The sequence below is a fragment of the Calypte anna genome, chromosome Z (assembly GCF_003957555.1).
Source record: "Calypte anna isolate BGI_N300 chromosome Z, bCalAnn1_v1.p, whole genome shotgun sequence".
NCBI classification, from domain to species: Eukaryota; Metazoa; Chordata; class Aves; order Apodiformes; family Trochilidae; genus Calypte; species Calypte anna.
Window position 1 is genome coordinate 47,548,224 of NC_044274.1, and position 27,395 is coordinate 47,575,618.

Consider the following 27,395-nt stretch of genomic DNA (forward strand, 5'->3'; position numbering starts at 1 on the left):
TGGAATAGACATCATCTCCACTATTAACATAACATATATTTGGGGTAGAAGAAAAGCTGACATTTTCTGCAATTCAATACATTAACTTTCCAAGGAACATGGAGCTGCAGCCTATCACAGAAACAGATTCACCAGAAGTGATCAAGAACTCTTGAGGAACACTGGAGGACCATGCAAGGTCACAAAAGCATTTTCTGGCTGCTGGTATCCCATCTGCTACTAGGCCTAATGCAGAAACATATCAGAGAACATGTCAGAAATGTATCAGTTCAGGTTGGAAGAAACTTTTAAATGTCATCTGGTGCTACCCTCCTGAAGTGAGCAGGGACATCTTCAACCAGATCAGGTTGCTCAAAGCCCCATCCAACCTGAACATGAATGTTTCCAGGGATGTGACTCTCTGGGCAACCTCTTCCAGTATTTCACCACTCTCATTGTAAAACATTTCTTCCTTATATCTCGTCTAAATTTACTCTTTTTTAGTTTTAAACCATTACCCCTGGTTCTATTACAACACGCCCTAATAAAATGCCTGCCCTCAGCTTTCTTACAAGCCCCCTTAAAGTACTGAAAGGCCACAGTAAGATCTCCCCAGAGCTTTCTCTTCCGTAGGCTGAACCCTAACTGCCTCAGTCTTTCCTCATAGGAGAGATGTTCCATGCCTCTGATCATCTTGGTATCCCTTGTCTGGAACCACTCCAAGTGGTCCATGTCTTTCCTGTGCTGAGAACTCCAAGAGCTGGACACAGTACTCCAGGTGAGGCCTCCCAAGAGCAGAGCAGAGGGGCAGAAACAGCACCCTCGACCTGCTAGTCACCCTTCTTTCAATGCAGCCCAGGGTAGAGTTGCCTTTCTGCACTGCAAGCACACATTGTTGGCTCAAATCCAGCTTTTCATCCACCAGTAGTCCCAAGTCCTTCTCCACAGGGTTTCTCTCAATCCCTTCATCCCCCAGCCTTTACTGATACCAAAGGCTGCTCTGACCAACGTGCAGGACATTGCACTTGGACTAGTTGAACATCATGAAGTTTCACATGGCCCATTTCCCAAGCTTGTCCAGGTCCCTGTGAATGTTAGAATGGTTCAGAGAACACATTAAATTCTTACTTGAAACTACACAGGTTATTGCAGGTCCTGCAATAACCTGCCAGCTCTCTGTTTTCCAAATTTCACAGTAAGTGATGGTTTTTGTTTTTCACTTGAAATAAACTGATATGCTACTGGAAACATGTGACTAGCATTTTAACAATGAATAGAAGTGAGAAATAAATAACAACAACAACAAAAAAACTTTATCGAAATATTTTGTTAGTAGAAATTTCTAAACTAGAAACTAAACTAGTATTGAAAAAAATATTTAAGTAAACTGAGTAAGAAGTAGGTGATAAAGTTGACTAGGTAGACTATTAAGGTAGCAGTTAAAGAGCCATTGTAATGAAGTCAATAAATGAAATTAACCTCCCCACAGAGCATTACTGAAAGAAACATTTGTACCAGAAAAAGAGTTTAGAAACCCCTGTGTATTAAGATTCCAGGTGGCAGAAATTAGCCACCAGAGGGAGCCCATGTAACCTAGTACTAAGTATATCACTGTAAAGAAAAAGTTCAGATATGCAGATGAGTGCTTAAGAAAAACTAGTTTCAAAAAACTTTCCTGTAAATTGTTTATGGTTCAACCAACAAAACCACTCTTCTCAGTATTTCATTTCAGATTCATTCATATTTTTACAGGTATAAAGAAAAACAAGTGAACTCTGCTATACAGTATTAACTATAGCAAGAAATTAGTGAAATAGGCCATAATACTTTGTTATGCATTACATTTTTAGCTTATTGTGTTTTCAGAATTCAGCATTTCAGAAAGCGGCCCATAATCTAACGTGGCATACTAGACAACACGTAATGCAGAGAGGGGAAGACCTACATAGCCCTAAGGAATTTTAAAGTTTTTTTTTTAACAGATTTAGGACAGGAATCTTAAGCAATGATGACCTCCATAAGACATTTTTTGGGGCATTTGTTTGGTACACCGCATCATTTTTACACTGAATATTTAGACTTATCTGAGGAGCCATCTCCAGCCTAATTAATAAATATATCTCACACAGAAAGATTTCCATTTCATGTTTCATCCTTAGGTAGCTGACACCTCACTTTGTCTTCCAAGCCTTTGGTATCACAAAGCTGCATGATTCTAAGTTAGTAAAATAAATATAACAAAAGCAGTAACCTTAATTAACATCACTAGTGGTCTGTGTTTCCACTCTTTGACATTTCACAGCATCTGGTAAATCTGTATTCTTTTACTGCCAAATTTGCCTGTGCTTTCCACCTGCACCAAGTTGGTATCAGTACAATGATTTAACATTGTAAAAGAAAACTCAAGGTGCATACATATATTTCCACGCTACACAAGCTATTTTTCCTTAGAATACTTTGCTTCTGTAAGTGGTGAAGAAACGAAACTTGCTATAGGAAAAGCTTTTACTTGGCTTTAGAGAATACAAGTGGGATTTGAAAACGTCTGTACTGCAGCAGCTAAGTACAGAACATGTATGGCTTTTTCAAGCAAATGAATAAATGAAGTGCTACTTCTTACTATGTTGTCTAGTAAAAAAAAACCAAACATTAGTAACATGAATAATGAAGCGCACCATGCTCCAGGATACATTAGCAGGGGTCTTTGTAACATAGAGGATCAGAATCCTAAAAGCAAGATGGAGATCCCTAGCTGTGACGTATCATGCAATAGCTAGACAGAGAGGTCTAACATGGAATTTTCAGATCTTTGTCCTGATTTCAGACCAACTGATCTTGAACCCCTGAAGTCCATATTTTTTCTTTCTTAAACTTTACTGAAAGAAAGATAAAATACACAGGAAACATTAAAAAAATGTATCATATACAATCTTACCTCAGCCCACTCAGATATCCGCATTAGTGAATCACAAGAAAACATATAAAACAATATTATGTTAAAAACACCTCACAGAGGCATTGTGTGATACTAACCATATATAACAATTTAATACAAATTCTCAGTACCTAATCTGTACATTCCTGTTCTGAAAAAAAACCCTCTGTGCTTTTGCACAAGAAAACAGAGATGCTAGTTAGATCTTCTTCTGCTGAAGAAAACAGGAAACAGTACTACTGAATTCCTGTATTCACATACCTAGTGACTGTATTCATACTCAAATATTAAGGTGAACACTGTTTGTCCTGTAATGCTAGATATGGACTACTGCAAGACTGTCTTTTTATGACAGTCCTGAAAGTTACATACCACACTCAACTAGCAGTACTTACAGAAAGTACTACTCAATTTGCTGCTTAGTAAAGAAACAATCTATTAAAATGGATAATTTTGTAAGCTAACTGAATAAACTGGTGCAATTCTTGCAACAGCTTAATATGTAGCTTTAGAGAAATCCATTCTGAAAAGATCCATAAATTTATATTAAAGTTCTGAAATATAATTTATGCAGAAATACATAACAGATGGTTTTTTGCAAGGAATTTGTTTCTTGACAAATATCAGTGAGGTACCAAGGAACAATATTGTTTAAAATCTTCCTTGAAGGTCTAGATAGAGAGAGAGCTACAAATTGTCATGCATTACAAACACAAATACCACATGTACTTAATAACAGTATGTTATCAATTTCTACTAATCTTTTGTTATAAAGAACAATGTCAAATTCTCAGAATTCATTAGAAGTACAAAAAAATATATAACACATTAATAAAAATGGGTTTGAACTTTTATTAGGAGTGGAAATCTACAGTTTTAAAATTTACATTTCCTGTCAGTCATTTGTAATCTCTTACCAGGTCTTTCCTTGCCAGTTCCTTTTGACTCAGCAAATTTCTGTATTAGACTCTCAACTGTAGTATTTGCCATGTTATTAATAAACTCTTCGTGCACCTTCGAAAAAAGCCAGAGCAGAAACAAAATTAATTAAAAAAAAACAGTAACTGAAGGAAAGTAATTAACTTAAAAAAAATGTTTTTCTCTACAGATAGGATTCAAATTATTTCCCACTAAAATGATTCCAGGGCTTCCAGAAATCAACAGGCATTTTATCAAGGAAGTTCCTCCTTCGCTTTAGTACTGGCAAGTGTGTGTACAGTTACGTTAGACACAAACTAAGAATTAAATAATACAGCTTGATGATGGGGGTGGGACTTACTTCCACTTCTTTCATTTAAACAACTTGTGTATCATTTTCTGAGTTTATCAGCAACATGTCCCCCTCCGAGGGACATACCAGGAAGACATGCAGACTCCTAAACTAGCACCAGTTAAGGGTGTGTACTGTTACTACTGTATTATCACGGCTCCCACCCGCTTGAGTAAAAGCATTACTGTTGTAATGTTTTTGTCTGACAAAGAACTAACCACATGCTGTTAGTAAGAAGTTTTTCCAACAAGACAGTATGTATGTGCTTTAGAAATAAAGAGCATGAACCTTGTGACCAACATTCATTAGCAGAAAAAAACAACAAACTAAGGAAAACTGTGAATCCAAGTATCCCGAATCAAACTTCAAAACACCTAAAAATTAAGGCCTGTTTATAAGGATGATTAGTTAAACCAACTTACATCTGGAGAGAAGGTATAATAACAGCTTCTGTTACCAGTGAACATTTGCTCATAAAACCCAAAGTGTATAGAAACTTTTCAGAGTGATAGAATTTCAAGTTCTAGTCAAAGAGACGCATAAGTATCATAATAATTAAGTCTGAAATGGATGCTAATTTAATATGTAAGGAAAATAACTTTGAAATACATTAAAAATTCTTCACATTGTCAAAATATTTTGTCTTCAGTTAAGACAAAATTTATTCAGACTTATTCTGTAAATTTTGTGGTACTGAAATTACAAATGCAACAAAAAAATTTGAGCTTATGTTGAATTTACAATCATTTGAAAGACAGGACCTTGTAATCACCATAAATAGTAAAAAATGCTCCATTTAACAGCCAAGAAAAATACACAGCATAACCCAAACAAACCAATGATAATACAAAAATTACCTCTCCTATTTGTAAATGAATTTCTTTTATGGTATTTGACAATGATTCTATAATCTCTTTCATACGAAGAAGGTGTGTTTCTTCAATGTCTTGAAATCTCTGAAAAATAATACAAGCAATTAATCATAATGAAGATATTTAGCAAAATACCGAAACTTAGATTTTAATAATTAAATACACTAAAGAAAACAAAGTACGACCTATTATTGATTACAGATCAGATTCCCTTCTCCTGTTTGCAATATACACAAACTTTCTCTTTTTCTGGTTAAATCTATATCCTTCCCTTCCTTAAATATGATTTATTTGTTTGATCTTTAAATTCACCATACACAATGTTGGCAGCTTGTTTCATTTTACCAAGGCTTCCAACTGACAGCTATTTTAAAATCATTCTGAATGTTTTCAGTGACCCCTCCCCAGCCAAAGATTACAACTAAAAATGTCTCCATCCTTCCCAATAGTAAACGGTAATTGTCTTGAAATCTTTATTTAGTCCTGCTCTTCCCTAGTTCTCTTCCTATTTCTGTAACTGCCCTTTCAAGTATGTCCAAACTTTGGAGCACCGCTTGATCCTCTTTACAAATTGTACAGGGTTCTCTGAAGACCACCTCTCCACATTTCACACCTGCTCTTACTGTGATTCACAAACACATCTCCATACAGACAATTTAAATATCTCTAGCTTCTACTTCCTAAATCTTAAGTATAAAACAATGAATAAGAAATATAGAAACAGCTGGGGGAGAGGCCAGCTCATTTGGCATACATTGCAGAGACTAGTTTAAAGGAGACTGGTACCTCTGTTTTTCAGAGTTTTATGGGGAGCTCAAACAAAAGATGAAGGAAGCATCATTGGCATAATCTCAAAAACTGACTTTGTGTTTAGGTTAATATTAGGTTGTGGAAAAGGTGCACATTTGATAGAAACATTGTGTCTTGACACTCAACAGTGATTGAAAGAAGGCACAATAGAGATTGACCATACATAGTTTTTAAAGCAAAACAGTATAATTTCTGTAATAAAGCAATCAGTAAGAGAAGTAATATCATAGACTTCAGAAGATGACCATATCGTCATATATGTGATGATACATATCACCATATCTATGATCATCCACATCACAGATATAATCATTAACTTAATTGTGTACTTTCACTTTTGGAAGATCAGTCCATTTTAAAACTATGTACTGAAAGGAATCTGCAATGTTAATGACCTAACAAATGCAAGCCATGTCTTAGACTTTTAAGCTGTAATATCAATGAAAAGTCATCATCAACAGGATCTTTAGATGTTAAGCTCAGAATACACAGTTTCAGTGAGCATTACTCCTTTAAATAAGTGTGGATGTCTTCATTTAAGTTTTATAGTTTTTAAAAAAATTAATAACTACTAATTTTGCACTTAATCTAAATGCTGCAAATGTCAAAGGTCAGGCTGAATTGGGCTTTGGGCAATACAGAATAGTGGGAAGTGCTTTCCCATAGCAATGGGGTGGGACTAGATCTTTAAGGTCCCTTTCAGCCCAAACCATTCTATGCAGATTGCTCAACAGCACATGCATCTGAACTCAATTCTGAAGATAGAAGACTTTTAAATAATAACTTAGCACTTTCAGCTATTTGATTTTTTCCACATAGAACTGAGTGTTCTATGTGTTTTTTTAAAAAGAAGCTCCTAGCAAGGTAGAAAATCCAGAAAACAAGAATTTTTTTCTTACCAACTGCATAGCAATTGCATAATACAACTATAGCTTTACTCATAAAATCTTTCATTGTGAACTTCTGTCAGATTAAATTTCTAAACATTAAACTGTATTTTCCTGCTTCTTTGATCACAACAAAACCTCCCATGTTTATCAACAGCAAAAATCATAACTTGACATTCAAGATTAGGAAGACTAGGTTTCAAAATTCAGCCTCTCAAAAATCACATATCATGAGTCACTTCACTTTGATAACTCTAGGTAAGACAGCAAATTACGAAAGAGGAAAAATATGTAAAACTTATGCAACAGGATGTGTGGAGTTTAAACAGGAGGAAAGCTAAGTGAAGATAGTATTATATGATAAATCCACAGAAATTCCAGATATTTGTCCTCAGAAAAATAGTATGTGAATAGTGTAAGAAAAATATAAGCAAGACCAACTAATTTTGCACTGAAACATGACAATTCTCACACTCTTCATTGACCTCATTTCCAGAACTAGTATATTTAAAGCAAAATGTACGCTAAGACAATCTACGGTTTGCTTCACAGAGAAGTGCACTTCCACATATTCATGGGTGTTGTTATTTTTCCTGTTGCATAATGTTTAGAATAGCCCTCCTGCAACAAAACTATACATGAAACTATACCACTATACTTAAAACAAATTCCACAGCAATGAGTCACACTGGCAGAACGGCAATTTCATTCCAGTACAGACAAGTGTGGAAAATTTCCATGTGTCCATTATCACATTAAGTGAAAATAGAAGTTTTGTTGTTGCAGGTAGGGAACTAAGGACATTGTACTTGTGGGAAAAAAAAAAAAAAAAAAAAAAAAGAAAAGAAAAAAAAAGGAAAAAAGCAAAACAAAACAAAAAAAGGCAAAAGCATGGTGGGGTATTCCCAGCTGTACCATCTGATGGCAATATAATACAAAGATTTTTTCTCTCTCTCTATAGCTCAGCCTGGTTTAAATAGGTAATACCTACCCCAAAAAAACCCCAAAAAACCCCAAACCTACAAAACAAAAAAACACCTACCAAAAAAAACCACTGAAAGGTGAACATATTCTGTCTCTAGATACAAAATAAGCTGTCACTTTTCTCATTCTTTTGTTGTAGTGGATTGTTCAAAGGCATAATTATTTTTTTAAGTACATAATGAAAAAAACAGCTAGTTTGTTTGCTGAAAGCCTCTATATTTTCCTTCACTAATTCATTGACAAAATCCATGTCAAAGAATTTCTCTTTATCTTCTGTCAGTTCAAAACAAGAACTCCTCTTCATTAGTCACAGCTTTCTTGCTTACTGGAGACAAGTTTGCAGTACAGTTTACCGAGTTCAGCTTATTGAAACATTTTTTCTTACTGTTTGAGAAAGCATTAAGTCAACTGTTAAAACACAGTCTTTCTCATAAGGTAAGGAATAGACAGACAGATTTTGAGAATAAAAACTTAAAGCAATCTGACTGAACTTGCTCTGCAGTGGATCAGAGGCATCCACAGGATCTATTTCAGTGTGGTTTCAATAACTTCCGAAGCAATGTAACTGACAAACAGGGTAGGAACGTCATGACCTAGAAAATCCACACTTTTATATGACTTCAGAAAAATAAATGGACCAATTGAGATTTTTTTCTAGTGCTACTGGATTCCTTTGTAGCTACAGGTGGAGGTGTACAGCAAAAGTCAGACTGAACTACAACTTATACAAAACACAGTGATGGAGTTACTGGAACATTTACTGAACAAGTACAGTAGTTACATTAATAGGAACACCAAAAAAGTTACCAATTTGGGTAGCATCAGTCTATGTTCACATGTCAGTTTGATTCCTCCTACCCATTTCTAAAAACTCGAGGGGGAATTTTACACTTTGATGATTCTTTTGTTGCTGTTATATTATCCTTGTTTCCAAGAACTGTTTAAAGATATGTATTAGTTAATTTTAAAAAGGTTGCCTAGTCCTGAAATTCTCAAGCGATTGTATTCACACATACCAATCCCAGTCCTAATCTCCATCAAATTACCTGTGTAGTACTTACATGCAAATATTTAAAGCTGCAGTGAGACAGACACAATGCTAAGGCACTGGACGCAAACATATAAAGTGGACAAATATGCAAGTGAGTGTTGGTCAGAGTCACATGTTAAAACGCATTGAAGATGCAGTTCTCTGCCCTTGTTCCTTCATTGCCTCTGTCTGGGTGCCAGTACAAATGCTTGTGTGACCCCTTAATAAGCCAGACTGCAGGTCTCTTCTGTGTTAAAGCCAGCCTTCCTTCCTTCATCACTTTTATCTGGATTGGTCCTGCCAGGTAGTTCCTCACACAAATACTTGACAAAGAAAGAAGCCTGGAAACAAACAGTTCTGACTTTTGTCAGCAAGGCTAACCTAAAACATATATGTTGAAAACAGCTTCATGCAGCAGAGACAAAAGGCTGGATGAAGCTAGATACAGCACTTAGAGATGGCACTTCAGCTGATGTGGTAGTGTTAGGTCACAAGCTGGACTTGATCTCAGAGGTCTTTGTCAGCTTCAATAGTTACGTGATTCTGAGAAGAAAGTGGCTTAGACCACTGTAACCATGAATTTCCATATTGAAATTTTATTACAGCCTTTCCATAACTATGAACACATGTAATTATCACCATTTTACATTCCACAGTAAAAAACCCTAAGCATTTAAAGGTCACAAGCTTTTCAAAAGGAAAGAAAAAACTATGTATGTGACAACATTTAAATCCAACTGAAAAGAAAGGCATATGGAGAACAACTCCTGCAATCAGAAACAGCTCAGGATACAGCACTAGTAGATGCCTTCTGCAAACTCTTTAAAAGAAGGTTGTCAAAGCTCCTAATGTAACAGCTGTTAATTTGCAGCTGATAATTTTGCAGTAGCGTGTCTGAAGCACTTCTCTGTTGCAAATGCCTGGACTGGAGGAGTAGGAGGAAAGAGTTCTAGCATGTGACATATGTGGTACACTTTCTCTAGCAGCTGTGTTGAGTGTCTATTCAGAGACCAACTAGATCAAGTCCTGATGGAATTCTCAAAGTAGGAAAGCAGTCTAGAGTGTAAGAGAGGGCAGCTTTTCTCATGTCAGCCTACACAACCCACCAACTGTGAAATCTTAATTTCCAAGGAGTTAAGAAAAACCTTAACACTTTCCCAATTAAATGTTAAAAATAGAATGATGACTCCATCTCCATAACAATTCCATCTATGCCTAAAAATGAATCATTGAAACTAATGAAAAGAGCAATGGATTTTCAACCAAAAAGAAAATTCCTACCTTGTAAAAGCTTCACTAAACAAAAAAACTTATACAAGTAAATAAGCAAACTAGTCCTTAACTATTACAACTAAAAGTAGAAATGATGAAGCTTTCTTTTTTAAATATGGGGCAGTGGAAAAGAGTTCAACAGATCTGAAAAAGAAATTTTAAAATTCAACAAGAAGCAGCAGTTCCAGAGAACTTGATAGCCTCTGGAGTACAAACTAAAATCTTCAAAAAGCCCCAGAAACTTAGAGATATAAGGGCTTCTTGCAATCTCAGCTAAGCCCTGGGAATACGTTTGAACAAACTAAATAAAGCATTTTGCCAGAATGATAATGAAACAGCAGAATGATAAATTTCAATATAAAAGCTTCTACAAATGTGTACAGGGTGTATACGAATTCGCAGGGTTTCTCACGTGATCACAATGTATCTACAATACCTCCAGAAGGTAGTTTTATTTTCTTCCTAAAATATTTTTCAAAATGTCCTTCTTGAGTGCTAATGCTTAGCTGTGTCAGTCAAGAACAATCTCATCATAACACACATGGTCAGTGTTTGCCCTTCAAACTTCTCATACTGTTCATATCAATTTCTAAAGGATATCATTCTGCCCTGAATCAATTTTTCAAAAGCTTTGTTTTCAGATGTCTTGAGAGATTAAATTACCCATATTAATCTGTTTTAAAGACACCTCATTTAATCTAACACTTACCTGTGCAGTTTCTGTCATTTTCTGTTCAAAATCAGATTTAAATGCAGCATATTTCTCCACATATAGTCTATAGGTATCTGTAGCTTTCTTTGATTTAACTGTTGCCTGTAGATCAGTAGAGAAAAGTATTAAATGTCACTCACACAACATGATCCAAGGTTTTTAAAGCCACTACTAAAACAAAGTCTAGAGTGATTAAATTATTCAGTGGCATAACAAAAACAATAAAGCATCATAAAAAATGTCACCACTAAATAACAGATTCTAGCCACTGGAGATTTCTATTTAAAGTTATACATAAAGTTATACATATAAAGTAACAAACCAATTACCTAATTTTAATTCCTTCCTCTTATCAGCAATGACAAATTTAGAATGTATTTATTTTGAAGTCAGATTTGTACAGCTGAAGTTAACTAATTTGCTCTTCAAACATTTAGGACAGCAACAGAAAAACAAGAAGAAAGGAGACTTGGAATACAAAGCAAACAGTTATTTATGCAATTCTGAAAGAGTCAATAGTAAATAGAAGCATGAAGGTGGGGCTCTCTGTTACAAATGAAGGAAAAAAAATTCAACCACACAGCAGTTACATCTGTGGAAATTTTAAGATTAAGATATATTTGAAAGTGAAGTTCATGCAGAACAGACAGATTTATACAATTCAGAAAAAGTGATTTCCAAACTTTACAGCATGAAACAACTGAGATAGAGTTTTTCAGACCTTTGATATTCGTGCTGTTTCTAAGTTAAAAGCCAATGAAAATAAAATTCTCTTAAACACCAGTTTCTTTACTAGCATCTTTGTTCAACATGCCGGCTTTATCTCACTGAAATCTCCCATCAGCTGTAACCCAATTCCTCAAGTGTTAATGACATCAGTAAAGCAGCTGTGTTCATCTGTCCCACAGTAGAACCAGAAACTATTTCTCACTTGCAATGACTTGTAAAGCTGACCACTATCTGCAACTTTCAAATGAACGCCCTCTAGAAAGAGAGTTACATTCTACAATTTCCAAGAAGAAAAATAGATTAAAATAATGAGTAACAGTACAGTGTTATAACTGGTTCCCCTGGGGAAGCATCAGCAAGCACTACAGAGGAAGAGGGACTAAACCTACAGTTTCATTTTTTCGGATACAAAGATCTTAAGGAGATCTTAGTCAGCTGATCTTCCAAACCCAGTTTAAGAGAGTATAAAAATATCTCACTGTATGAAGAATATGGATTCTTCAGGCACTAAAAGGAGAGCATGACAGGTTGTATAAAACTCATCAGTTATTAATTCTAAATTTTACTTCATGATTCTGACTCTTGCACATTCAAATAGAAGAATAAGCAACAAGAAAACAATCCTATCCTGTTTCCCAAATGTCATTTACTATTCTCAAAGTACAAGCTGCTCTATGAACATTTGCTTTTAAAAAAAATTGAGTGCTTTGCAATGAGAGGATTCCAGATTTAATAACTGAAAAGAAAAGATATGCCAAGTTAAGGGATTTAAAAACAAGGGTGTTTTTGTAAATCATTATGTAATTGAACCCTATAAGCATGGGATTTTGAAAAACGCAAAACATTCTGTCTCTTACAATCATGTTTGATGATGAGCTGAAACTGAGAGCTGTGTGCTGAAGAGCATCTATAAAAAACATCATTTTGTGTCCTGCTGAGTCATTAAAACATACGAACATTGTATGATTAACCAGTAATCTCCTCTGAAAGCAGAATGCCTCTGTTCTCAGGTACAGCGATTGCCAGAACTCTTGCAGATATACAGTAAGTGGAAGAATAAGGAACAGTCAAGAATTTTTTGTCAAGTCACTGTAAATAGAGAAGTCCAGATGTCAGAGAAGGCCAGGAAATTATTTCACAATTCAGCAGGAACTTTCAGCTGCAATGAAAATGGCAAGGTCTCAAGCACCTCCTCAGGTTCTTCAATAACGGATTTCTCAAAATATTTGGCTTTGTAATAGGCTCTTAGGATATTGCTACAGATCCCCTGCTTTCTGATAAAGTAGTTAGTCAGTGATTTTGGCAGAAAATATTTTTCATGTTGTGCTAAACGTAGTAAGCCTATTCTCTGACAAAGGAAAAAAAATAAATTAATACAACCTTTATCCCCATGATTCTGAAATTACCAGTGGAAATTTGAATATAGACATGACAGAAGAGTTGCAACTGTCATGGTTACCTCCTGCCACTGGAAACATTTTGTAAGTACTCGAAGAGCAGAGAGCTGGACAGTTTGGCCTGGAGAAAGTAAGACTCAGGGAGGATGTTACCAACAGCTACAGATGAAGGGTAAATAGAAGACATGGCCAGGCTCTTTCCAGTGGTGCCCACTGGTAGCACTAGAGGCCATGGGCACAAGCAGAAACACAGGAGGTTCCCTGTAAACATCAGGAAAGAGTTTTTTTTACTCTAAGGGTGACTGAACAATGGAACAGGTCACCTAGAGAGCAGGAGTGGATGGCCAGGATGTCCTCGAGAAGCCATTTTGTGAAAAGATCAAAATCCCTCATAACGCAAGGACAGTACCAAATAAAACACCATGATACTCATCCCTTGGGATTTTGGTCCATGTAATTGGCATCTTTTAAATTAGCACTAAAAGTAATGTTAACTTGTTTTTTTTCCTCGATGGAACAGGCTTCAAATACTGGTGTAATCAGCTACATTGCCCCATTGAAGGAAATGCACAGTACCTCCTTATTCCTTAACTCAGTAATAGGGTTGTTGAGTGCTTGAGTATTTACCTAAGGAATTTTTTCCAGGACATGGACTTGTGCACTAAACAACGCAGAAGTGCACAAGCACATGGGACCTGACGAGATACCTCCATTGGTTCTGAGGGAGCTGGCAAATGAACTTGCAAGGCTGCTTTCCACCATATTTGCAAAGTCATGGCAGTCTGGTGAAGGGAAGACTGACTGGAAAAGGGGAAACATCACCCTTCTTCCCAAAAGGGAAAAAAGGAAGAGTTAGGGAACTACAGGCCAGTCAGTCTCACTTATATGCCTGGCAAGATCATGGCACAGATCCTCCTGAAGGCTCTGATAAGGCATGGGAAAATTGATGAGCTGGTTGGTGGCAGCCAATGTGGCTTCACCAAGGGCAAATTGTGCCTGACAAATATGGTGGCCTTTTACAATGGGTTCACAGCATCTTTGGACAAGAGGAGAGCAACTGTTGTCATCTATCTGGACTTGTGCAAAGTGTTTTACACTGTCCTGCATGACATCGTGATCTCTAAATTGAAAAAGATGGATTCAGTGAATGACCATTCAGTGGAGAAGATATTGGCTGGATGGTTGCACACAAAGAGCTGTGGTCAACAGTTGGATGTCCAGGTGGAGATCAGTGATGAGTGGTGTTCCTCAGAGGTCAGTCCTGGGACTGGTGCTGTTTAACATCTTTGTTGGTGACGTAAACAGTGGGTTCGAGTGCACCCTCAGCATGTTTGCTGATGACACCAAGATATGTGTGTGTGTGGTCAACATGATTGAAGGAAGAGAGGCTGTACAGAGGGGAACCCAAGTCAACTTGATGAGGTTCTATAAGGACAAGTGCAAGGCTCTACACCTGGCTCAGGGTAATCCTAAGCACAAATACTGTGTAAAGAATGTACTGAGAGCAGTGGTGAAGAGAAGGACTTGGGGTTGTTGGCTGATGAGCTCAACATGGGCAAAAATATGCACCTGCAGCTCAGAAAGCCAACAGTGCCCTGGGCTGCATCAAAAGAAGTGTGGGCAGAAAGTGAAGGGAAAAGGATTCTGACCCTCTACTCATGTGAGACCCCACCTGGAATACAGTGTCCAGTTCTGGAGCCTCCCTTACAGGAAAGGCATAAAGCTCTTGAAGCAAGTCCAGAGGAGGGCAATGAAACACAATGATCTGAGCACCTCTCCTACAAAGACAGACTGAGAGAGCTGGAGTTGTTTGGTCTGAAGAAGATTCCAGAGAGAGTTTCTACATGTAATAGTACATGAGAGGGGCCTACAAAGAAGATGGACAGAGACTTTTTACAAGGGCGTGTAGGGAGAGGACAAGAGGGAAGAGTTTTCAAATGGATTTAGATTAGACATTAGGAAGAAAGTCTTTCCTGTGAGGGTAGTGAGACACTGGCACTGGTTGCTCAGAGAAGCTGTGGCTCCCCCTCCTTAGAAGTGTTCAAGGTCAGGTTGGATGGGGCTTGGAGAAGCCTGGTCTAGTGGGAGGTGTCCCTGAATATGGCAGGGGAGTTCGAACTCGATGACCTTTAAGATCCCTTTCAACCCAAAGTGTTCCATGTTTTATGATAGATGCTGAAACAATCATATAAAATTCCCATAATAAACAATGAAGAAATTTATCATATGTTGCAAATAAATAATTAGAACAGTAAGTGCAGACAAAACCTAACTATACAAATTATGAAATGGCTACAACTACTTTCACCTGCTTACAGCCATTTCTAAGCATTCCAAAGCAGATGTGATACTCTATGACATCACAATGAATTAAAGTCAGATAGCACAGCACTACCTTATCAACTTCTCTCTGGGTTGCTCCTTCCTTTTTCAAACGTTCCTGTTCGACACATTTTGCATTGTAGTTTTCCTTTGCTTTCTGTAAGGCCTGAGTGATACTTTGAATATTTTGCACTGCTTCCAATGTTCCTGAAACATCTTCTTTAGTCTGCCAAATATCATATGGTTGTCAAAACCAAATAAGTTTAATTTTAATGTTAATATGTCATTGGACATGCATAAGAAAAAAATTAATAACCTTTTTATAGGACTTAATTTGTTCATCTCCATACTTGTGAACTTCTTTTATTAGTTCTTGTAATCTCCTCACAAGATCCAAGTGACAGCTTGCGAGTTTTTCTGTTGAGGTTTTGAAAACATCCCAGACTGGTGCAAATGTCCTAGATCGAGGAAAGTAATATTTAATGTTCATCTCAATTTTTACTTAATATTTTAATTATGCTAAAAATAATACTAAAGTGTAATTCATAAGTTTATAGAAATTCAATTCTATTCAATTGTTTCTAAAATTGAAGCAAAAAAATACCCCAATAACTGCTGTAAGTTTTTACTAAATGTTTCAGATGTGCTCGGAATTGTATCTACTATTTTCCCCATGTTTTATGTTTTATGTTTTACTTGTGTTGACTCTGAGTAAAACACAGCAAAGTTCACTTAATCTTCTCTATCAGTACACAAATGTCAAGTGGCATTCCTAAATACTATGAAAGAGCAGTTCAAAATAATTTCACATGTAGAAATATTTTTCCATGTACACTTGAGTAGTGCAAATAAATCAGTAATTACTTGGTTCGTTAAGTTTTCAGTTGTGCTACAAGATGCTGGAAAAAATACTGGCAAGGATGGTCTGTTAGTGAAAGGGATTACTGATTAACAGAGAATAACTGTACGGAAAAAGAACATGGGGACAAGTCGTTTTCCATATTGAATGTACTTCTCCATCTGCTCTAAAGATACATTTCTCCCTCAGTTTCCAGGTTTATGCTGCTGAAAAATTGATACTAGCATTTAAAGCACTGAAGTTCAAACATGCAGATACAGAACTTTTGAAGGTCAGCAGCAATTGGTATCAAGTTATCTACTGATGAAAGCTCCCCACTTTCTAGCTGTAGTTACTACAAATAAAGTCAAGGCTCATCTAAGTCTAAGCTCTTGTTGAAATGATCTAATGAAAAAAACATCTATTATTCATTCCAGTTTTTAAAAGCATACCCCATGTATAAAACTTGAATTAAACTATGGCATAAATTGACTGAAGTATCTTTAACATCTCTAAAGATACATATAACACTCCAGAAAGCAGAATTAATATAAATAAATTAATTTACTGTCATGTTTGCAGATCCTATGTTCTCGTTAGAATAATTACCGCAGGCTTGGGACCCTATGAAATTACAGAATTAAACCTTATTCTTAGCATGTATACTTACTTATTTCTTTTTATGTACACTTACTTACCCAAGCTGTGTGTAATTGCTTGCTGATTTGGCCAGTTTTGTCATTGACCTTGAATATGCCTCCTCTATTGTAGCCCTGTCAAAGAAAGCCATCAAAAGCATAATTGAAATCTTGAAGATATTTGAAGATAGATGAATATGCATTCTAAAGGTGCAAAACAGGGGACTTTTTACTTTATCTGAAAATTACTTCCTTTTATTGACTCTTCAAAAACTGTACACAAAATCACAGAAGGTTCAAAAAAATAACCTAAGAATCCTGGTACAGAATGCTGGAGGGAACAGAAACCACTAAAACTTAGAAACTCAAGACTTGAAAAGGGCAGTTCCTTCCTTCCTGTACTCTGCTGTTCCCCTCTGCCTTTAACATTCTTTAGTAAGAGCCAGAACAAAACAACATAACAATCATTCAACTAGCACTGTCTAAAAAATAGAGATTTAGAGAGCAACAAGATCAAATACATTCATAACATAAACAAACTGAATGCTTAGTCAGCAACCACATTTAATAAAATGGGGTCTTGTCCAGTCTTTTTGTAGGGGAGTTCTGGTTTGTGGGTTTGTTTTTTTTTTATTTTTTAATTAAGTTCTTTGCACAATGATATTCAAGTTTGGAAAACACTGAGAAGAACATGAAGAGAAAAGTGTAGTGTTGTACTGTTTATACTTGTTTTAAAGAATGTTGTCTCAATACATTCTGATTTTTTTTATAACCTCTTTCCTATCTAAAGTTTCATTATACTTGCCTGCACTCAACCTCACAATTTTACTCATCTTTTGGCAATTCAAAATCCAAGGGTGAGCACAGATCTCATTATTAGAGCCTCTGCTGGGGCAATTGCCATGGAATAAGACTCACACAGAACTCCCTGCAAGTCCTTCTCTCATCTGTTTTCTTCACCCCCTATTAATAAGGTAAAGATACAGGCTATTTTAATTTTCCACCCTAAATTAATACTCAATGTGCATTGTCAACTTATATATAGAAATATCTTGAATTTCTGTAAATATTGTAATTGCCTTTTCTTGAAAATGCAAAAGTTCAAAGCAATTTTTTTTCCTACTGCGTAACCTTTATTCAGGAGCATAAAGGGAAAAAAAAAAAGCTACATGTCAAAAAAGTAGCCACCTGGAACAGATGCATGTATTTAAACCTATTGAACTTACATAATAATTATCCAGTAAGCTGGAAAATCAATTTAGAGAAGTGGGTTTAAAATGTAAAATGCAGTAACTTACTACAGAGCAGCAAGCACATACACACAGGCACCCAGAAGGCACAATGATTTTTTTATTACCATTGTGATCACTACAGTTTGACTAATTATGAGTTATTTCTATCAAAGTCTACCAGATTTGAGAGCTCAGTGCCTCACCTCCCCTCCGCCCCCCCCCTTTTTTTTTTAAAAAAAAGACAAGACTGCTGATCAAAATCCATTCCTCTTTCCTTTGGAGCAATTACAGCACACTTACCTAAGTAATCTCCACAAAACTGGGTTTCTACAACTTACCACACAATATCAAAACACAACAGTTACATCAATAACCAAATGATGCTGTTATTAACCACACAGCACATTTGTCCTATAAACTGACTTTCCAGAACACTCTGATGTACAGGTAACACACTATCAAAGCCTCCGTAGATTAATTTTCAACCATTTGAAAAATCTGCCATTGCTTGGGATCTGTTAAACATTTAGAAGTTTAATACATATTGCCAGTTTCTTCTGACCAAGGACATTCTTTTTATGATGCTTACAGGCAAGTGGTGCAGAAAAAAAACATCCAAAGGACTTCTGGATAAAGATCAAGAAAATACCTTTTCAGTTCCTAGCTGAAAGCAGCGATTCCTTCCCTGTAAAGACTTCAGGTGTTAAATACACAAAAACACAAGACAGTGCACCTACAAAACATTCCCAGTATTTAAACAAACAAACAAGCAACACTTTTGGCATCCAACCTTCTTGTATTTTCACTTCTTTGAAATTAACTGCTTTTCCAAAACCAGAACAAAGGTATCTCATTCAGCAGATACATAGATGAGCTGCCCCATCCAAGATTTGCCAACATCAAACAGATTGTCTGCCACAACATTCATTCTTTTGGATGACCTGTTTCTGATCCAACCACCCCTCAGTTCTTTTAGTACTTGACTATTAACAAATACTAAAAAAAAAAAACTAAAAATTTGAAACACTGTTGAAAATTGAATTGGTATTGAATAACTGAACACAGCCAAGGAGGAAAGGAGAAAACTTCTGCTCCTTCTAAGAATATACAGCTAGAACAGCAGATACAGTGGAGAAATATTATACTCTTACAAAGCAACACATTTCAAACTTTTTTGAGATGACCCAACCTTGCAATTCTAAAAGGTTCTTATAGAGTTTTCAAAGAAAAATCACTAAAAAATCCTTAGGCTGACTATAATTTTAAAGAAACATCAACACCACAGTTGCCCACATCCTATAATTTTTTTCTTTTTTCTTGACTATTATTAAGGCTGGAAAAGAAAAATTAGTCTTTTCCCTGATTAGGCTGTGTATAACCAAAACACTAGTCTGAAGAGTATAAGTAACAGAGATTATATTCATACAGGCAGGTGTCCTTTGGGCCCTAAGTAGTCTGTTCATCCAAATACACTGCCAACCATCTTTCATTTCTCTTTGATGTAGGTGCAAAAGAAAAAAAGGAGCAAATTCTCTGGTTAGTCAGGAGACTCCAGCCTTCCTAACTGATCTGGTCACCACAGTCAAAAGAGTACATACCAATGTTAAGTACTCTAACTTGCTGGAAGTAATAAAACCAATTCAGATCTCTCTCCTGTACCTACCTCCCCAGTTTTCACTCTCCTATATCTCTACTTCTGAAAAAGCCAACTAACCAACCAAACCCACAAAAAACAACCAAACTAAACAAAAAAACCAACAAATGAACAAACAAAAAGAAACAGGAAAAAAAGAGAAAAAGGGGGCCAATATGTTTAAAAGGAGCAGAAATGCAGATGTGAAGAAAGCTCAAACACAGGTAGGTTTAGTTCTATTAGGGAATGATTCAGAAAGCCAGGCACATAAAAGTCAGTGCATAAAAACACTAAATTGAGGAGGCCTCTAAGAAGTGTTATTCATCCACTTCCATATTTCTAGCAACAAAGAGTAATGCAAAAAAATATTCAGACTATACCTATGGAATGCAAAGGGGAACAGATAATTCTGTGCAACATCTCAGTTTCTTTACAACAAATAAAATAGAACATAGTCAAGACAACAGGACTGTTTCAAAATACAGCTGAAATACTGCCCAAACCAGTTTCTTTTGAGATCAAGACTTAGACCCATGTGAATACATGTGTGCTACTGAACCACACACCTATTTCCCAGGAAACTGACTGACACTCCACTGTAACCTCACAACAGTTGTGAAGGGCTTCACTGCCTAGAAATGAGACACTTGAAAACATTTTTGCTGAAGAAAGGATGCCAAATATTTAAAGCTCATCTACTTTGAAACTACAAATTATATGCCACAAATTATCACTAGCTTAGACTGACATTGATCAGTGACTCACCTCACACTTGAAAAGTAGCATTTGGTATTCTGCCTTTTTTTAGTGGCAGGCTGGCATCTGAGATGCATCAGTAAAGCAGAGCTCAAGAAAACAAAATGGAACAGACAGCATGCAAGATTTAATATCCTGATGGGAGAAGGTCACTGGGAAGGACTGAATTTACTGCTGCGGATCACTAGCAATGTTATCTAATCTCAGTGCAAGTTGATCTAAAGTAACTATACTGATGCCTTGTCAAATAAATTAAATGTAGCACTAAGATTCTAACGAATCTCAGTGCATTCATGAGAACTTAAATTTGTCACATTTTACCAAAATTACCAAAATTACTGTAAGATTGCACATCAACAGAAAATATATTTCTTGATCTCTAAATGAGGATAAAGCAGTCGTGTGGATCCTCATGTATTCCTACATGGTTATTAACCTCTAGATTTAGATACTATTTGATCTTGTTTAACCGGGAAAAATAATTGCCTTCTCCTTGACAGATTTCTAACATTACTTAGCAGAAAATTCAGCTGAAAACATCTTCAGTACGTGGAGAAATGTCCAAATATTTTATTGATTGATTGCAAAGATATATTTAATTTAAAATTTGCTTTGAAATAATTATAGAGAGAAAAAAAATAGAACACCACATTCTTTTCTCTAAGTAGCTTGTGTAAAACGGTTAAGTTTTATTTTTGTCACTATAGCAAAGCTAAGAAACCAAGCCATGACAGCTTCTGATATAAATATGGAGGTAAACCAAAATGCAACAGGTGCAAAAGTAGGAAAAGCAAATGTGTCCAGGTAATGTACAGCTTGCTACCATAAAAACTGAGTGATTCCAAAATTTAGAGCAGGTTTCAAAGTCAAGATCCAAATAATCACAAAGCTAACATGAGTCAAACATTTAAAACATTCCATATTAAAAGTGCAAGCTTGTGAAGCCTTAAGTGTTTCATAGGAAACAGGAACGCTGTAATATCCCTACACGAAATTCAACACAGGATTCCACTGGGACCCTGTCTGGCTTCATAATGTGTTCTCTGAAATCAAGGACTCTTGAAACACAAGATTCCTTAGTTTGCATAGTCCTTCCGGCAGGAGACTGCCCATCAAACATGGACTCTGGAACTCACTCCTTTCTACTTAGTAGAAAAGTTTTTGTCATTTTCCCCAATGCACTTTGAAACTACAGAAGTGCCTGTGCAATGAAATACCTGACAGCTGGGGTTTTTTGATGCCTTTTACTGCAATAAACCTTCACTGAAACAGGTCCTCAATCAGTCCCTTTCAAGTTTTGCTTAGTCATCCTCTGGTGACAAATTCTGAAGCAGGCATACAGTTAATTTTATTCAGAATGTAAATCCCTAAACTCAAGGCAGCAGCAGCAGTCTTCTTTAACAAAGAACTAAAGCAGCATTAGGTCATCTGTTCTAGAAGTTACCACATCTGCAGATTTCAGCTCTGCCCCTTGCATTCCATAGAACCTGTATTTTTTTCTCCAGATAATTTTCTTGTCCATATGTAGCATTCCTTCTTTGTTAACAAACCTAGTTTCTTAACATCTTAATGTGAAAATATTTTTTTTTAAGATGATACTAACAGTTTCTACATCCATGGTCAAAAACTTTGTAAGGTTGATAATTTTTGCTATTTCAAATTATTCAATTTCTTCCAAACATAACAAAAACAAAGGGATTTAAATAAACTGCAGGACATCTAATATGACACTTTTAGGTTTTTACTCATACCGTAAATTCACAACTGAAAAATTAGAGGCTTGTTATTAACTGATGCTTAAGAGTCCCAATTCAGTTCTAGGTGAATGGAATAAGCATAGATATTCTTGCAGAATAGATTTAAAATGCGCTTTGGTTTTTATGTATTCTTCATGTTACTGTTAAACATAAGGATAAACTTAAATAAAACCAACAAACAGTATACTGAAGAGCCAAGGTCACCAAAGACAATACTTACCTTTCTCTTATAAAATCTGCTAGGTCTTTTGTTGACAAATGTCCATGTTTCATGTTGTGATAGAGGACATCAAAGCCATTGTTCCTTTCCCCCTAAAGATCAAAAAAAGAAAGCATAAGTATGAAACACAACATGCTAAATCAGTTACAGAACGAAGCATACAACCTATGCATTTGTAACTGATCAGGTTCCACAAAGTGAAGGATTTCCAATGTTTCAGCTTTTTGCCAATTGCTGATTTACATATACAGGGATTGAAGGAAACTAGCAAACAAGTCACCCCAGCTACTACTAATACCATTCTAGTTACAACTCTTATATTACATATTTCTAGGCTATATTCAAAGCCACTTGTTTTCTGGATTTCTACAGGTCTTGTATTCATTTACCTCCCATTTTATTAAACCCATACTTAGTACTGTACTCTCTCCTCATTCTTACATATCTTTTATTATTATCCATGAACTGAAATTCACACTTTGAGATTACTCGATATCCTGCTTCCCCAGTTTTTCAAACTTCATGTATTTTCCTCATTTTTTATAAAATTGGTTAGAAATAAATAATATTGCCAATCTCTTCCTTCTTACAGGTAACTTTCCTTTGTCTGTTCTTTAGTTTTAAAACTGAAAGCATTTTCCACTGAGTAAGGCACGCTTCACCATTAAAAATGAGACAATGACCTAAATGTTGAAAAACAAACTCCATCAGATTATCAGCTCTGTCATTATGGTAAACTTCTGTGAGACAAAAGAAAGAAACAATAGAAATGAAAGGTGGGTGATTCAAGGTATAGCATAACAGCATTGCTACTATCAGAGTTTTTCAGTCAAGCTATCCATCCCTTTCCTCCTTTCCAAAAGCTTGAGATCCATAACGGTGCTGCTACAAAAGCATGCCCACTGGAAAACTGCATGAATGCTCAGTGAAAAAGGGAAAGGGAATTAGAGTAGAGTAAAATAGAGTGGGACAGAGTAGAATAGAAGTTTTAGTTTAGTTAGAAGGGACATACAATAATCATCTAGCTCAGCTGCCTGACCACTTCAGTGTTGCCCAGACATTAAAGCATGTTGCTAGGGACATAGTCCAAATGCCTCTTAAACACTGACAGGCTTGGGGCACTGACCACCTCTCCAGGAAGCCTGTTTCAGTAGTATCAGGCCAGCCTCGTGGTAAAAAAATGCTCCATAATGTCCGGTATAGACCGTCCCTGATGCAGCTGTGAACCATCCCCATGTGCTCTGTACAGGTTAGCAGGTAGAAGAAATCAGCACCTCCCTCTCCACTTCCCCTCCTCAGGAAGCTGTAGAGAGCAATGAAGTCACTCTTCAGCCTCCTTTCATACGAACTTGACAAGCCCAAAGCCTCTAGCCATTCCTCACAGGACATACCTTCCAAACCTTTCATCAGCTTTATTGCCCTTCTCTGGGTGCATTCAAGGACCTTCACATCCTTAATATCCTTGTTTTTTCACAATGTCAGCTCTACATATTCAGTGCAAGAAACCTTACGATTTGGCCTTGCACTGCTACAAACATTTCTATGTTTTCTGATCCAGAAAAATTGGTTATGCAGCCATAAGGTGCACCTGATCAAAGCAATTACACAACTGAAAAATAAAGCTGCCAAATAAAAATAAAGATCAGTGATCCAGATCACTATGAGGACACAAACAGCTGCATTACTCAGCAGAATAGCTGGTGCAAGGGAGGAAAAGGCAGGCAGGGATCTGCCAGCTTAAGTAAGTGGAAGCAGCCACAGGTGGCTGAAAGAACTTTGCAGCAGTCACAGTAGTAGTGCAGTGTTAACTGCACTGGGTAAGATACCAGTTAATATATTAGCAAGTTGCCTTGAAAGACATGGTGCTTAGACACATAAATTTACAAACAACAGATGACTGAAGCCAATTTGATCCAGATTACTAGTCAGAATTATTTGCTTTATTTCTACTAAGCACTGGGGAAAACCAACCAAACCAAGCAAAACCAGCCTCACATCTATAAAATCACGGTTCCTAAGATTGAAGTAAGCTTAAACCTGGAAATTTTCATCAAAATGCGAATTAGTTTATCATAAGCGCAGTTACAAACAGGGCTGTAGTAAGTACAAACAGAATTAAATTGCACACAAGAAAATCACCAATTAGTAGGAAATGTAATTTATTTTTATTAAATGTTGTCTTACTCTTTCAAGTATCAATCAAAACAGTTTCACTGCTCTTTCACACCTAACCATTTTTCCTTTATTTTGAAACACACAATAATTTTGACTATTGATGCATTTATAGGTAGCTTATTTGCCTTCTGTACTTACTCATTATAAAACTTGAATATCACTGCATTACAAAAACACCAAAATAACCCTACAGTTAAGACCTCACTGATATTTTCAACTAGAATACAAAATACAATTCTTACTTAGCTATTTCAGGGGTGTTACTGTGTTTAAATATGGACATAAGTACTTACAAATAAGTGTTAGGCACTTCTTTCAGAAAAACTAATAAAATTCTCCTTTATGGAATGTTCTTTCCCTTCGCCTTAAGATGAACACTTCTAGCTGAACCAACACATTGAGCAAAATGTGCTGAATACAGACTGATTCTAAACGTTTCATAACAGGAGCTTTAATGGGAAATTTTCTACAGTGGAGCTCCATAAACTTCCTGCCACTTCAGAAATACAGGAAGGATAGCATAGCCGTGACCCGGCCCTCTGTCTGCAGCCTTCCTGATTGTTGATAATCTATCAGAAATGTAATTTTGCAAACCTTTAGAGAATGGAATGAGCCAGAACAACAAGTCCATCACCATCAAGTTCCCGAACTATAAATGAAGATTACTGCAAAGAAACTCATTTTTCCACTTATATGAAGTTTTCTAAACACTCCCACTCTTGTTTCTGTCTTCACACTGAATAGCAGGAAGCCTAAGAGAGCAGATAATTGCCTTAATTAAAAGCCTCCTAAAAGCAACATCTTTCATACATTTTCAATAGTTATCAGAGATTAAGACACTCTGTGAAGTACATGTTAAGGTTTCAACAAAGCAGCAAGTCCAAAGCAGGCTCCCAGATTTGAGGATTTATGTGATTTAAGTTCGGCACAATTTGAGGACATGTTTTTCCTTCAGAATATAATGTCAAGTGTAGTCTATCTTACCAATACGAGGCTCTAACCTATAGCACAAATGTCTAGATATCAAAACTGTTCAATAAACAAACAGGATCATGAGTTCTGATTATTAACATGATGCCAGTTTTATAAATTACATTATATTCTACTTGTGTTCCATGACATATCTGTACCTATGTCAAATTCAGTGCAGTAAGCAGACACTTTTCTGCTTTGGAGAAGCTGTACAGTCTTTCCACAACTCCTTCATTCAGTAATTCATGAAATTCAATTTATTTCATGTATGAAATAATTCATACAACAAGCATCAGAGTTAAGGCTCTATATTCAGGATAAACACAGGGATGTATACTGTGGCTAAAAGGAAAATAGTTCATTTTACAGACACCAAGTATATGTTCACTTGCATGCACATATGCAACCAATGCTGTTTACTTGTGGTTTTCCTCAACACTGCCTCTCCCCACACATATTATATTAAATTCTGTACATGGAACTTGTGTGCCCACTCAGTTTTTCAATAAGTTTTTTTTTTATCTGTTCTCTCCTGGTGACAACAGCAATAGATGAGGAAAAGCCCAATGGCCTAACTTAAAGCTAAATAAATGCACCACATAGCAGAGGGAATTGGTGACACCTTTCCACTCTAATCCAGAAGCAACCATCCATTGCTGTGATAGTGAAGTAAGATAGGGAAGTAAGATGCAAATTCTCCTGGAAGCTGCATCTTGGTGAAAGAGGAACTTCTGCTGCCACACAGAGCAGCAGGTTCTATGCAACAGATTCCTAGATCAGTTTTAAAGACCACTCTGAATGTCATTTCAAAGGTAAAATACTATCTGTTGAGAATGATGCTGTCATTACTCGACAGAAAACAATTATAAAACTGTGTACAAGAATGCAAAATTTAAGAGGTCCTCTCTCTGTGTAGGTTCAGTTTAATTACTTTGAAATTCATCAGTTTTCTCCTTCCCTAAAGCCAATAAAATTTTCCCTTCAGAAATGGCGTTCTTGTTGGGGTTGCCCATTTTACAATGCATTGAGAGCTCTTTTGTGTATAGGTGTCTCCTGACAGAAAACCATAAGGGGAAGCAAGGCTTCAGATACAAGTAAACACTTCACTTAAGCTTACAATGAGGCATTACTGACCAACTCTGCATAGAAAATAAATTAAGTCACAGAAAGCAAGGGCAGGCAGCCCTTCTCTTTCCCTTCATCAAGAACAAGCGGCAATGACTTTCTCATGGAAAGGAAAGCAACCCCGTCAGCAAATGTGAACTCAGAATTCAGCATTTCCATGACTTGTGTGTAACAGGAAACAGATTACAGGAACTCTGTTTTACGGGACTACTTAATAGACTTTGAAAATTTTCAAGAGTAAGTTGGTTTGTTGCATAAAAAGATGACTCTGAATTTAAAACCTACACTTGGTAAAGTAGCCTGAAACTAGCAGCAAGTGAAGAACCATTTGACAGTAAGTGAAATGAATTACTGTTATTTCAAACTAATGCTTTTAGAACATGAATTAGCAGTGGTTAGGCATGCATAATCATTCCTTCAACACTTTAAACATGACTACATTGCTACACTACTAAATAAATAAATGGAACAGACTGAGAAAAGTGTACTTCTGATTATAAACAAAGTCATAAACTGCCTGATCTTTCTAAATCAGTCTACCAAACTCGCAGGATATTCTCCAGGGAACAGGCAGAGAAATATTCAAATGTCAACATTGGGAAGTGGCCTCTTGCTTAACTACTGGTTTTCTTTTTGACCATAAAAGACTTCTGGTCCCTAGCTAACTTCATATTGTCATTAAATTAAAAACGGATAATTTCCAAATTAAGTTTCAAAATTCTAGTTACACCCTACACTGCCTTTCACAAATATGTTATATCAATTATGACCAATATCCCTCCATCTTGCTGGATAAATGCAAAGTAGGAAAAGTCTAGTAAAAGAAGGAATGTGAAGTTTTGGGTGTGAG

General features: G+C 36.3%; 1 protein-coding gene across 1 annotated transcript in view; it reads right to left on the reverse strand.

Moving 5' to 3' along the window:
* The window catches only part of FCHO2 (FCH and mu domain containing endocytic adaptor 2), a 93,422-nt gene that overhangs the window by 60,758 nt on the left and 5,269 nt on the right, over nucleotides 1-27,395 (reverse strand). Inside the window, exons 2-8 of the mRNA XM_030467073.1 lie at nucleotides 22,274-22,365; nucleotides 16,736-16,810; nucleotides 15,516-15,657; nucleotides 15,273-15,425; nucleotides 10,749-10,853; nucleotides 5,042-5,140; nucleotides 3,832-3,928 (exon numbers count right to left, since the gene is read on the reverse strand). Of these exons, the coding sequence (XP_030322933.1) occupies nucleotides 3,832-3,928; nucleotides 5,042-5,140; nucleotides 10,749-10,853; nucleotides 15,273-15,425; nucleotides 15,516-15,657; nucleotides 16,736-16,810; nucleotides 22,274-22,365 (763 nt within the window). The remainder of the gene's footprint in view (nucleotides 1-3,831; nucleotides 3,929-5,041; nucleotides 5,141-10,748; nucleotides 10,854-15,272; nucleotides 15,426-15,515; nucleotides 15,658-16,735; nucleotides 16,811-22,273; nucleotides 22,366-27,395) is intronic.